The sequence below is a fragment of the Pantherophis guttatus genome, chromosome 2 (genome assembly GCF_059756535.1).
Source record: "Pantherophis guttatus breed Tessera chromosome 2, ASM5975653v1, whole genome shotgun sequence".
Classification (NCBI taxonomy): domain Eukaryota; kingdom Metazoa; phylum Chordata; class Lepidosauria; order Squamata; family Colubridae; genus Pantherophis; species Pantherophis guttatus.
In genome coordinates, this window is record NC_142064.1 from 162,133,701 (window position 1) to 162,147,559 (window position 13,859).

Genomic DNA, 13,859 nt, shown 5'->3' on the forward strand with positions numbered 1-13,859 from the left:
TGTAAAGGATGTATGTTTGTGTTTTTATTTTTATAGTTAAAACTGAAGATGGCATTTAATTTCGTTGTACCATGTGAAATGACAATAAAGTAAACTAATGCAGATCCTTCTGGACTGCTGGACGCCGCTCCCCAGTAATTTATTCTCCTCGACGATCTTCGGGAAAGAAGTCTCCTATTTCTCTGGAAACATCTGTACGTGGGATGGCACAGCAAACCTTTCCGATTTTCTAGTTGCAGGGATGGGAAAGAAGGGTGGTGTGTAAAATTCAGTTTCTTGTGTGCTTTTTATTAAGGCGTGGCAGCCATGCACAACTTTTGAAGAAGCTTTTTCCCTGCCCCCACTCCACACAATCGGTGTGTGTATATATAGTTTGCACGCATAATTTAGTCCAATATCTATCAAAGGATAACATCTGTTCAGAGGATGAACTGAAATGAGTTTTCCTGTCGTTTCCACCGTTTGTATTACCTGGTGAAGCTACTTCAACAAGCAGCCCCAATCTTACCCTATCAGAGTTTGAGTTTTTATTCGTAACTTCAGGTTGGGTACCAAAAAAATAGTATTTTTAAACTATGCATAATTTGTGTAATTGAACCTGGTACTCTTCAACTGTGTTTGATTTTAATAAGATCTGATGTTATAAGAAAGATGAAATCCAGTGCCATCTGAAGATGCCAAGTTTGGGGGAAAGTGCAAATCAAAATCACCACATGGCTGAATTCACACATCAAACTAAACTAGTATCAGTTTGTGGAGTAATGTGTTATATTAATACATTATTCAATAAGGTATGATTAAAGAAATTAGCTTAGGATAATTAGAAATCCAGACTTTTGTGTCTCACTCATCAAACTATTATTACATAAATTAGAGTAATATATGAACTCTGCCTCTTTTACCAGGTAATGCTGGTGTGGCAACTACATCATCCATAGATGATCTGGAATCAGTGAACTGTTTTGCAATCTAGTGTTGGAAGTTAAAACCCACCCCACTCCTAGAAAAATGAAATATTTTAGGATATACTAAAAAGGCAGAATATTTCCCCTAAAAGAGAAGTAGAAACTCAGAGAAGCAGAAACTCATTCCCCCCACCTTTGTCAATGGGCCATTAAGGCCTCAGCATTCCATCTGCAACAGAAAGGACCCGTATAGCAACAGAAACTCACCACATGGCACCTGGGAAGATTACATCAGTCAGCAAAACTAGCTAAGACCCCCACCCCCTGGGAGTCTGACAACCAATCAGGATACTCTTCCTGTGCCCCAGTGTTGGAAGAAACATCCTTCTAGGTTCTGCTCCAAGTGGGGAAACAGACACTGGAGACATGGAGACTGCTTGGAAAGATGGTTTAATGGTGGACAGGATCACATGGCTTGAGTTCCTGAACAGAAAAGGCGAGATACAGCAAGTTTTTGAGGTTTTATGCTCTCTCTGGCTCTGCATTTCCTGGGGCCCCGAAAGAGTATCCTGATTGGTTGTCAGACTCCCAGGGGGTGGGGGCCTTGCTGGCTGATGCAATCTTCCCAGGTGCCATGTGGTGAGCCTCTGTCTAGATGGGTCCCATTGTGTTAGTTTCTGTTGCTATTGTGTTGAGGGCTAATCCTATCTTTGTCAATTCCTACTATGGCTCTGCCTGAAGGAGGTAGATCTTTGTTATGTAGAGTAGACTGGCCCAAGCCTTAATGGCCCATTGACAAAGGGTGTGGGGCAGGAAGGTGGGAGCTGCTTTGTCTGTAAAATATGCTTCTCATATTTCTCATCCAGGGAAATATAATATTCTGCCTTCTTCATATTTCCTAAAATATTTCACTCTTCCAGGAAAGGGGTGGGTGCTAACTTCCTACACCAGGAAGTTCAAAGCTCAGAGAGGGCATAAAATCAAGGCACACTCAGCATCTCAGCCCTTTTTTGTTCAGGAACTCAAACCATGTGATCCTGTCCACCATTAAATCATCTTTCCAAGCAGTCTCCATGTTTCCAGTGTCTTTTTCCCCACTTGGAACTGAACCCAGAAGGATATTTCTTTCAACACTAGTTAACAATAGGTTACCTCTGAACATAGTATAGAAATTGTACTGCTTCAAACACATTGTGCAATCGCAAAGCAGGATTGACTGCTTTGAAGAAGGGAAAAGGGAGAAGCTGTGACTTGCCTATAAACCTCTGCCATATTGAGGGAAGGGGGTGATCCCAAAGTATCATCACAGCATAACATTGAAATAAAATAGCAAACAGATTTGTGAGAGGAGGTAAATTTTCTTTTCAGAAGTATACAATATTCGTAAAACATATCAATCAGAAAAGACTGGACAATGCACAACAGGGAAAAGAAATATTCATAATAAATGATCAGTTTAATAAAGATACCATAGGATGCTCAGATGCCTGTCCATAATCACATCAAGTTCCATAATGTTGGGGCCTCCCTTGCAAAAGTCTGCCTTCTGGCTGACAACTTTGTTCCGGCAACATTCTTAGTAGCTCCTCCTTTGGAATTCAGATTGGATGGGCAGAATCATGTATGGCAAGAAAAGTCCCTGAGATGGAGAGAGAATCTGAGGTGTATGTTTATGTATGTGTGTGGCATTTGTGTGCTGCTGACCCCCCCAATGATGGGCATTATAAGAAGAAATCTATCCACTGTCCTCATATATAAAGAGGCCAAAAAAATATATGTCCTATTCAGGTATCTCACTACCCAGAAATCCCTGAAGCCTTCAGAAGCCAAAAAAATCCAATATATAAACTTTGCTATCTTCTCTATTGAGCCATAAACTGATATACAGAATGTATATAATAGTGTACACTAAGGCAAAAACCAAAAACCACCTTATGGCTTACCACAGTCACCTGAACTTCAACATTGAACCACAAGCCTAGATTAAACACCATTCACAAACCTTATTTTTGTTTGTGAAGGGAAGCTTCATCTTTCCAGACCAGACTGGATTGAGAAATCCCTTCTCGACAGTATTAACTCGATCCAAGGGTTCAGATGAATACATGATGAGCCAACCAGGATAGAGAATAGTGTAAGTACTTCCCTGTATCTCCGTGACATCAGCTGAAGGGCTTCAGGCAAGATGCTTGCATTGCTTGAATTAATGTACAAGTAGTCCTCGACTTAACAACCACAATTAAACTCAAAATTTCTGTTGCTAGATGAGATGGTTGTTAGGTGAATTTGCCTCATTTTATTACCTTTCTTGCCACAGCGGTTAAGTGAATCACTTCAGTAAAGTTAGTAACACAGTTGTTAACAGGGAATCAGGGTTCCCCATTGACTTTGTCAGAAGATCACAAAAGGCAATCATATGACCCCAAAATACCGCAACTGTCATAAAGATGAGTCAGTTGCCAAGTGTCTGAATTTTGATCACATGACCATGGGGATATGGCATGGGTGTCAAACTCACAGTGTCACATTGCCGTCATTTGACGTTTCATGACACCTTTTCCCCTTTGCGGAGCTGGAGTGGCCATGGCCTGCACATGATGCATCTGGCTCACAGGCCGCCAGTTTGACACCCCTGAGATATGGCAATGATCATAAGTGTGGAAAACAGTCATAAGTCACTTTTTTCAGTGCCATTGTAACTTCAAACCTTCACTAAATGAACTGTTGTAAGTTGAGGACTAGCTCTATTGGCATATTTGTGATTGGAGACCCCTGGAGGCTGCATCGGGGGAGAAGGGCACTCATGCTGGATCAGTTTTATTAAACCTCCCCTTCAGATCTCCAGCAAACTGAGGGCTGAGGATCCTAGTATCTACTACATGTCATGCCATATCAAGGCCCTTCCTTCCATATGGCATATGCCATGGCAGTATTAATGCAATTTTATCATGGTGTCTTGTAGATAATAAATGCATATATGCTTCGAATGAGACAAGACACCCCAAATCAAAACTTTGTGGACTGAAATGAAAACATATGCTACTGATCTAATATTGATGTATCCAAATGCATTTGTAGTCCTAGGACAAAATCTCAATGATTAGGCTCTAATGATCACACCCTCTACACAAAGCAGAAAGGCACCCTCCCAATCCTGAAGAAAACAGATTTCTCCTCATACATAGGTCAAAGAATCAACAATCAAACATTGCAGATCTCCGAGTGGCTTAAACAGTCTTTAAGTTAACCACCACATTCTAAATGGGGCCTTTGACCATCTAGCTAAACCAACCTAACTATCTGGCTCCAGAAAGGGTGCAATTTATTATATAATTGTTTCTAGGGACCTTCTCCCTTTTGTCAAGTTACTCCTAAATTTGATGGTGATAATCTCCCAATTTTGCTTTATTTAAATATTTTCACTCAAGGAACACATACTGAGGGTTGCTACCAACCCTTATTAATGCCAGCAGGAAAAGTTTACCATCGAGCTAAGTGGATCCCATATTTAAACCAAGTGATAACTGAGCTACTGGCCTCAGATCACTGACAGCGCCTACAGTCTGCCCTGCTATCAACTGAGCCTCCTGATGCACTTTTAGAAAACTATAAGTCCCATATCTAAGAGCTCCACCAACATCTAACCCATGGTAATAGTGCAGCCTCAAGACAACAAGAATGCCACTCCAAATCGTGGTTTGACCAGGACTGTGTTAGTGGCAAAAATCAACAACCCTCTCACTATCACTCACCAGGCTTGTATATCCAGCACAGCATCAGCTGTACAGGATCTCCTCCAACAGAAGAGACCCTATAAACCACTGCTGACATGCAAGAAAAAGGAAGCCATGAGAAACAACCGGACATATTTCATTCAGACAGTCAAACCCAGTCAATTCCATCAGACGACATCAAGCTCCCAAAGCAATGGTCCATCCATGGTGGACTGCCATATCCCCACAGAGACTTGGGAGGCACATTTTCAGGAACTATATACATGGACACTCTGTGAAAAGTGGAAATCCTAGCCAAACTATAGAAAATCGGGCAATGTAGGACCAGTGACAGTGAGAGAGATCAAGACTCTTGTTGTTCAACTAAAACCAGGAAAAGGCCACAGGAGAAGATCTGATCTCAAGTTATTATTTAATAACAACTTGAACTTTTGGGTTCCCACTCTGGGCTCACTCTTTACCTATATAGACACCCATGGCTGAATCTCCAAGGATTGGGGGCTTGCAGTCATTATCCCCATATACGTATCTAATCAAAGTGTTTCACATTTTTTGGCACGCAGATGATCTGGCTGTTACCCTATTACGGTGGTTGGAATTAATAATTTGGATGAAAGACACCACTATAGACATTATATGGAATACAAATATAAAGTCACTCGGGTGGTTGTTTGTTTGTTTTTTTCTTTTTAGAAGATATTTGCTATTGATGGGGGCAGATGGTAATTGAAGATACCAAACATACTGTTGGAATTAGGATGTGATGTTACCCTAACATGGGTGATGGAGCTAACAATCCATCTGAAAGACATTACAGAAGATATCATATGGATTACAAGCTTAAAGTCTTTTTAAGAGGATTTTATTTACATAAGGGAATATTTTTTAGTGGTGTGGGCAGAAGAATAAAGATACTAAGAATTATTAAGTATGGTAGTCTTGTAGGAAAGTGGGTGGAGACAGGTTAGCTTATTGATTGTTTAGTTTAAGAAAAGGGATATTATGTTTAGATATGAATATATGTAAAAGATTTGAGTTAAGAGATATATCTATGGGGGTGGAGGAAATGGGCAGACTATGAGTTGAATAAATGTTAAATTAGGATTTATTATATAGTTTTATAGTGGAAGGTTGCTTTGAAATGTTATATTAATATACATAAAAGATTTGATTTAAGAGATATGTGTATGGGGGGAGAAAAAGGGTAGATTATGAGCAGAAATTGCTAAACTGGGAGATATAATAATATTATTATGCTAAATTAGGAGTTATTATATAATGTTATAGTAGAATGTTATTTTGAAATGTATAGTATAAGGGGGATATAATAATATTATTAGACAGAAAGGGTCAGCATAGGGGGGGTGGAGTAAGGGGACGTTAAAGTATTATATAATCTGTTATGAATTTAGGTTTTATTTTGACGAAGCCACAGGGGGAGGGGAGGGGGAGGGGGGTTAGGGAGGGGGGGATTTGTATTTGAAAAACTTTTTCAATAAAAGTGCTTCACATTTTCCTAATGTTGAATGAGGATTTTTTTTTAAAAAAAATGATTTAGTAAGGCCATCCAACTCTGGAAGTATACAACCAGTCCAATACATATATTAAAAACACTACTAAAAACCTCAGGACTGCCTGGACCAAAATGATACTCCCTAATCCTGCTCCACAGCCATCCCAATCCCAGACCTGGGACCACAGCCAGTCTAAGAGACTTCTAGAAAGCAAGGAGAGAAGGAGCCCTTGTATCTCTGGGAATGCTGTTCCAGAGGGCTGAGGCTGCCACTGAGAAGGCATGCTTCCATTGTCCTGTAAATTGGCAAATTTAAGTGATGGGATTTGGAGAAGTCTGACTCTGTCTGAACGCCTATATTGCAAGTTTGTTGTTGCTGTGGTTACTTAGTGTCTATTTAGAGTAGTGGAAGCACAGGCTCACTGGCAGCCAAGATTTAAATGTCAGCCATATGCTTTCTACCGCACAGCTAACAATTTAAATAACAGGTAAGTGCATGTTTTTCCTTTTTAAATATAAGCTTGGCTGAATATGTCATCTGGAGAGGTGATATTTGCCTAAAATACATTTTGCATGCAGAATGGAACATAATTTGCAAGCAGATGTCAGCAAAGATCACATCGGTAGCAGGTTATCAAGTGAACTGAAAGAACTGTTTTGAAACAGTTTTGCTCTTGTCTTTTAATTTCCCTGCATATCTAGAATTGGGATGAGATAAAGTACAAAAAAAAGTATAAATTACATTCTGTAACAATGCCAAATTAAAAGTTTCTTTTTAAATTCAAAATCAAGCAGGCAACAAACCTCTCCAACGTGTTTGTCTGATGGGCCCATTTGAATTTTTTACTCAATTAACACCATTGCAACTGATCCACAAACTAAGTGCATGGGCCAAGTGTGCAAAACACACTGGATAAAACGTGATTGGCTAATTTACAATTCATATCATTTCCACACACAACCATTTGGTCATCCAAACTAAAATATTTGTAGCCTTTACCTTGGAATTACAGAAATACCCAAGGTTATAATCTGATTTCTTGAACTCAAAATCGTCTTTGTTTTGAATCTGGAAAAAGTTTAGTTAAAAAGCTGGTAAAATCACAAATAGACCAACTGGTTGTGCAAAGTGTTAAAAAAACCTATTTATGTGATTAGGCATATTATGCAAATTCAGAAAACTGGTTGAATTAAACATATTGAAAGAACATACTACATACTGTGTAATACTTGGTTATTTGGGGAATAAACAACAATCTTAACTGGATAAAAATAGGAAAATTCTGAAGAAAGGTATGCTTTTAATTTCTGAGTATTTAATTGTAGCAGTGAGATTAAAGCATTCAATATAAGATTAACTGAGAAAAAGCAGTCCGCAGATTGAATGACACAGTACATGCTTTCATAAAGGTCCATAATAGATGATGCCTCTGTCCTCCAAAACTGGTCCTTAGATAAAACAAAATTCTCTCAGAATAGAAAGCCCTCTGCATTCAATAAAACTACTAATTTGATTGGAAGGATATCAACTATTAAGATGAATATTTTGCTTAGAATTTTATATTGGTTCCATACAATTCCAATTAGATTGGGGAAAGACTTCTTTGAAGAATTGAATAAAATGGTGTTAAAATATATTTGGCAGGGAAAGAAGGCGAGGATAAAATTAAAGCTGTTACAAGATGCTAGAATAAGAGGGGGGTTTGGCTTACCTAATTGGGAACTTTATTATCAAGCGACAAGTTTGATGTGGATTAAAGAATGGATAACTTTAATATTAGATTATTGAATTTAGAAGGTCATGATTTGCTGATGGGGTGGCATGCTTTTTTATGGTATAAGGGAACAAAAATACAGGAGTATTTTAGAAGAACACCATATTTGTGAGGCTTTGCTATTAAATTGGGAGAAGATTAAAAAACATTATTTGAAAATTCCAGTCTGAGTATCAACAATTGAAGCATTTTCATATTCAGTAATATTTAGAAGAGAAAAAATTGTTAGATATAGTGAATTAATGGATGAAAAGGGTGAACTTAAATCAAAGCAAGAACTGGAAGAACAAGGTTTTAAGGTGGATTGGTTTTCTTATTTGCAAATACGTTCTAGATATGAAGAAGATTTTAAACGAAGTTTTTATACTGTTTTGATTAATTTAGATAAGATTTTAATGGGGTCTGATGATTAGGTAATTAAAAAATTGTATGGTTATTTATTAGAGGTAAAATTGGAAGAGGAACAAGTTAAAGAAACAATGATAGCATGGGGGAAAAATTTTGGCCATGGAATCGATTTAGAGAAATGGCAAAAATTGTGGTTGCAAAATTATAAAATGACAATGTCTACAGCATATAAGGAGAATTTGTATAAGATGTTTTACAGGTGGCATTTACCCCCCGACGAGAATAGCCAGAATGTTTAAGAACAAATCGGAGAAATGTTGGAAATGTCATCAGACTCCAGGATCATATTATCATATGTGGTGGACATGTGCAGAAGCCAAAAGATATTGGACTAAAATCCACACATGGTTGGAAAAAATGACAAACACATTGACTTTAAACCAAAGATATTTTTACTAGGGATTTTACCAGAAATGTATAACAAAGAACTGAGATATTTGATTGTGAATGTTTTAACAGCGGCTAGAATTGTTTTTGCTAAAAATTGGAAAGGTGAGAAGATACCTACTGATGAAGTTATTAAGAAAATTTTGGAATGTGCTGAAATGAGTAAATTGACATTTGAAATTAAGAGAACAGGAAGATAAACAATATTATTTGATTTGGGATTTGTTCTACCAATGGCTAGATAATAAAACATGGAGATGAAATATGAAATGAATGTAATTATAAAATATATGAAGTGTTTTCTCATGGGAGTCAAGCCTTTGTAAAATAAAGGCTAAATGACTATAATAATATAAAGGGATATATAAAACTGTTAAATAAGAGAAATTAAATAATTGGTAATTTTGGATATGGGATTGTGCACAAAAGAATTTTAACTGATCGACACACTGTCTGTGATTGTATTTGAATGATGGTGGTTTTGTGTTTTGTTCTTGTTTTAAATAAAAAATTTATTTAAAAAAAAAACTGCTAAAGTGTCTCTTCTTTCTAGCAAAACCACTTTCAAAACCTATGAGAAACCAAGGGATAGCTGTGTGCAGCAAGGAATCATTCTGGATGAAAGGAGATAGAGCTGTGGATCTGAGCACTAAAAGCAGAAGATAACAAATAGTGAAGCTAATTTTGTACCCTGATCAGATAAACAAACAAACAAATACCCATATACACCCAGGCCCTAATTATCCCTGGTGAGAAAGTGCACAGATTACAACCATTCGTTTAGTGACCGCTTGAACTTACAATGGCACTAAAAAAAAAAAAGGACTTTGTCGTAAGTTTTTCACACTTATGACTGTTGTATCCCCGTGGTCACATGATCAAAATTTGGACGCTTGGCAACTGGCATGTACTTATGATGGTTGCAGTGGTGTCACATCATCATCTTTTGTGACCTTCTGACAAAAGTCAATGGGAAAGCCAAATTCACTTAACTGTATTACTAATAGAATAGAATAGAATTCTTTATTGGTCAAGTGTGATTGGACACACAAGGAATTTGTCTTGGTACATACGCTCTCAATGTACATAAAAGAAAAGATACATTCGCCAAGAATCATAAGGTACAACACTTAATGATAGTCATAGGAACAAATAAGCAATCAAATCATATTAGGAAACAGTCAATATAAATCGTAACTTATTAAGAGGGATTCACTTATGGCAAGAAAAATCATAAAATGGAGCAAAACTACTTAACAGCTCTTGCTTTTCAAGGAGATACGCTCAGCAGGCTTTCCCTGCTTTATATGTTCCAAAGGGAAGCTACAGTAATAATCTTAATTTAAATCGAAGTTAAGTTTTTATCTGGCCCTTCCCATTTCTGAGAGTATAATCTCCAGCATGTTACTATAACCAAACCCCCACTGATTCTTTAAATATGTTATTTAATTGCAAGTGTTAATAAAGAAGACACTGATATTCAAGTGAAGAATTTGTTGTATATTTATTATTCACAGTTAATTACTATCTACCAAATGCTGCTGCTGCGTTAACGGATTACGTACATAGGCCTGTTTTATTTAAACACTGATTTAATATATATATATACACACAAGACATTATGTCTGCAAGGCTGCATGATATACACCAATTCCAAAATAAGAAAAAACAATCAAATGGTCCAAATGTAGAATGCCATAATTCCTTTTCCAATAATTTTAAAAAAGAAAGTGGGGATGGGGAGAATGGAGAGAAAGACAGCTAGCAAGAAAAACATGAGAAATTAATATGCTACAGGGTAGCTTTCTTTCTTTTTTCACCTGCTGAGAGAAATGGAAATATAAGGCAGAGTCCATTTCAGGAATAATACCTGTAACACTTAGTATAAAAAGGCACCCACCAACACAGGGTCCCCCCCTACCCCAATCTGGGCAGAACAACGCTTTTCTGTAAGGGAAGGTCTCTGTGGTAGTTTTTGGGGTCTGTTACTAAAGTAGAGAAGTTCCAGGTATGCGGCTCAGCAAAAGGAAATAAGGTAACTGGTTGGCACAGGAGCTCTGCAGGTTGCTATCCCTGGTCTTAAAGTCTAAGTCATTCATAATATTATGCATGGCACCTATGAGTTTTATCAGGATAAAAAGTTGAATACAATCTCCCTTCTGGGATTTGAGAGTAAGAAAGATGATTCTTCCAGCTACAGTAATACTGGTGTAGAAAAATGGGGAACTGCTGAAAGATAGTCACCGATTGCAACTGTGAGTCAAGCCAACTCGGGAAGGGAGTGGACTGTTCCTCCCCAAGCATTAGGGTCAACCATTCGCTAGAAATAAGACCAATTTCTTGAGGCCTTACTGTCTTTGGGAAAAATAATTTGGAATTTCACTCTAGGCTTTGTAAAATATGCCATTTTTTCCCCCCTCAAACTGGGGCCATTTTCTCTCTCTTGCTCAAGAACCCCAGGCTGCGAGTTTTGGGACATTATATGCCTTTTTTCCTAACTAGTATGAAAAATATCAAATGCTTATACATATTTTAAAGCTCCATCTGGTAAATGGAGATCTTTTTATGTAATAAAGTTACATTCCTCTCATTCGATTCCTTAAATATTTACATAAAAACAGAAACTGAAAATTGTGAACTGTTTTTTGTTAAACAAGGGAAAAGGCACTAATTAAAAAAAACAGAAGAACGTGCTTAAATTCACATGATTAAAAAGAAAATTAAAAGTTGTCACGGTTAATGAAAACATGATCTGGTTGTAATGCAGGTTTTCTCAGAAAAATCCTACAACCTATTTACCATCTTCCCCTCTGCTCCACAGCCAAACAACTTTCAGACTGAAAAGCAGTGAGGAAAAAAATTAAGACCTTATCTTAGGCAAAACACTGAAGGTAGAAGCATAATTGGTGTTTGTGTGTGTGTGTGTGTGTGTGTGTGTGTGTGTGTGTTTAAACTGGCTAATGTATTTGGCTTCCTCTCTCAGTCCCTTCCCGAAGACCGTATGCATGAATAGCAGATACCATCAGAGCTTCCTCTCTTCCTGGCATAGCATGGACTTCATTTAGCAGTAACACTTCATACACTGATGCACTGGTGTTGGGGAGAAAAAGGACCAGTGAACAAAAAGGGCCACCCCAGAAATAACCAAAGAAATCTGTTAATATCCATTTTAATTTAAAGAAAAGTTTTGGTGCATAAGTTGGACCCTTCTCCTGTCCCCTCCCCCACAAAGTTCCATTCTGAGTGAAAAAAAGTGTTCCCCCTCATGCAGACCTGAGGGGACTCGGTTTTATGGCCTGATGACTGGAGATCTCTGGCTGCTGTTAGATTCTGAATGCGGACTGTACTGTTTTTTCCTCTTTCCTTAAATAATCTTTAGCCATCTGTTCTAGATGTTCCGGTTCACGGGGGTAACGTAGTTGCGTGGAAACATGCCTGTTTGTCCATGGCAGGCTCCTTTCCACCAGTTGGGGTCAGAATTGTCAAGGACCTGGATAAAGTCTCCGCGGCGAAAGCCCAGCTCTCCCTCCTCCTGAGGGTCGAAATCAAAAAGAGCCTGTACGTACGAGGGTTGCTGTAAAGAAGAGAACAGGGGATTAATTTATTGAGGCCTCCAAATTGCTCGTTTTTCTTTTTGTGGCACGCACTATGGTCTCTAGCCTGCAGTCAGTACATCTGAAACTGTTGATACTGAGAGATGGCAACAAACAGCAACTTGGTTTGCGAGTTAATTCATTCAGTCATAGAAACAGCATCAAATCTTACTTCTATACCGGGCTTATTCTGATATACCTAAAATGTCGAGACTGAATTTTATAACCAACTACAGCTTTTAAAAGGCTTATGATAAAAAGTGAGCAGCATTTTCAAATTCTTGAGGTTGTATCTAAAATATGAAATAGATCTACAAATATTAGGCAGTGAAGTATTAACTGTTTATCATCTTACTGCGCAGATGTGATTTTGATACGCAGGAGGCTGCTTTAACAACAAAGGCTATTCAAATGAGTCCCTTTTTAAAAAAACACATCTATACAGGTAGTCCTCAACTTATAACTATTTGTTTAGTGATGGTTTGAAGTTACAGTGGCACTGAAAAAAGTGACTCAAGACCGGTTCTCACAATTATGTTGCAATATCCCCACAGTCACATGATCAAAACTTGGGTGCTTGGCAACTGGCATGTTTTTATGATGTTTGCAATGTCCTGGGATCATGTGATCACCATTTGCAACCTTCCCAGTTTGCTTCTGACAAGCAAAATCAATGGAGGAAGTTGGATTTTCTTAACAACTGCACGATTCACTTAACAACTGCCTTCTTAGCAATCTAAATTCTAGTCCTAATTGCGGTAATACGTCGGTTCCAAGGGAATATTCCATCTTTCATGGAATGGGGGGAAAGGTGTTGCCCCCTGTGGATAGGGTGCGCAACTTAGGCATCCTCCTGGATGCACGGTTGACCTTAGAAGACCATGTCACGACCGTGACCAGAGGGGCCTTTGCCCAGATTCGTCTGGTGCGCCAGTTGCACCACTACCTGGATCGAGATGCCTTACGCACGGTCACCCATGCACTCGTCACCTCCTGGATCGACTATTGCAACGCTCTCTACATGGGGCTGCCCTTGAAAACCACTCGGAGGCTTCAGCTGGTACAGAATGCGGCCGCGCGGGTAGTGATGAGAGTGTTCCGATGCTCCCATGTCACACCCCTCCTGCGTGACCTGCATTGGCTACCAGTTGCCCTCCGGGTGATGTTCAAGATGTTGGTGATTACCTATAAAGCTTAGGCCCGGGGTATCTGGCAGATCACCTTCAGCCAGCAACAGCTCCCCATCGCCCTGTGCGCTCACACAGAGAGGGCCTACTTGGGGTTCCATCGGCCAAGCAATGTCAGCTGACGGCCCCTAGAGAGCGAGCCTTCTCTGTAGGGGCACCTACCCTCTGGAATCAGCTCCCCTTGGAGCTCCAGGTGGCCCCCGACCTTCGTTCTTTCCCTCGTGACCTTAAAACATGGTTGTTTCGCCAGGCTGGCCTGAAGGGGTTTTAATGGGAATTTTAGATTCTTTTATTGTTTGAATTTTAATTTGGACTTGTTGTTGCTTATTGCTGTGAGCCGCCCCGAGTCCTTGTGGA

The 13,859-nt window shown here is 38.8% G+C and overlaps 1 protein-coding gene across 1 annotated transcript in view; it reads right to left on the bottom strand.

The window, feature by feature from the left end:
• Positions 1–10,201: 10,201 nt before the first annotated feature.
• Positions 10,202–13,859, bottom strand: part of GRB2 (growth factor receptor bound protein 2) — a 78,349-nt gene continuing 74,691 nt past the window's right edge. Inside the window, exon 6 of the mRNA XM_034408672.3 lies at positions 10,202–12,296. Coding sequence (XP_034264563.2) covers positions 12,111–12,296 — 186 coding nt within the window. The 3' untranslated portion in view covers positions 10,202–12,110. The remainder of the gene's footprint in view (positions 12,297–13,859) is intronic.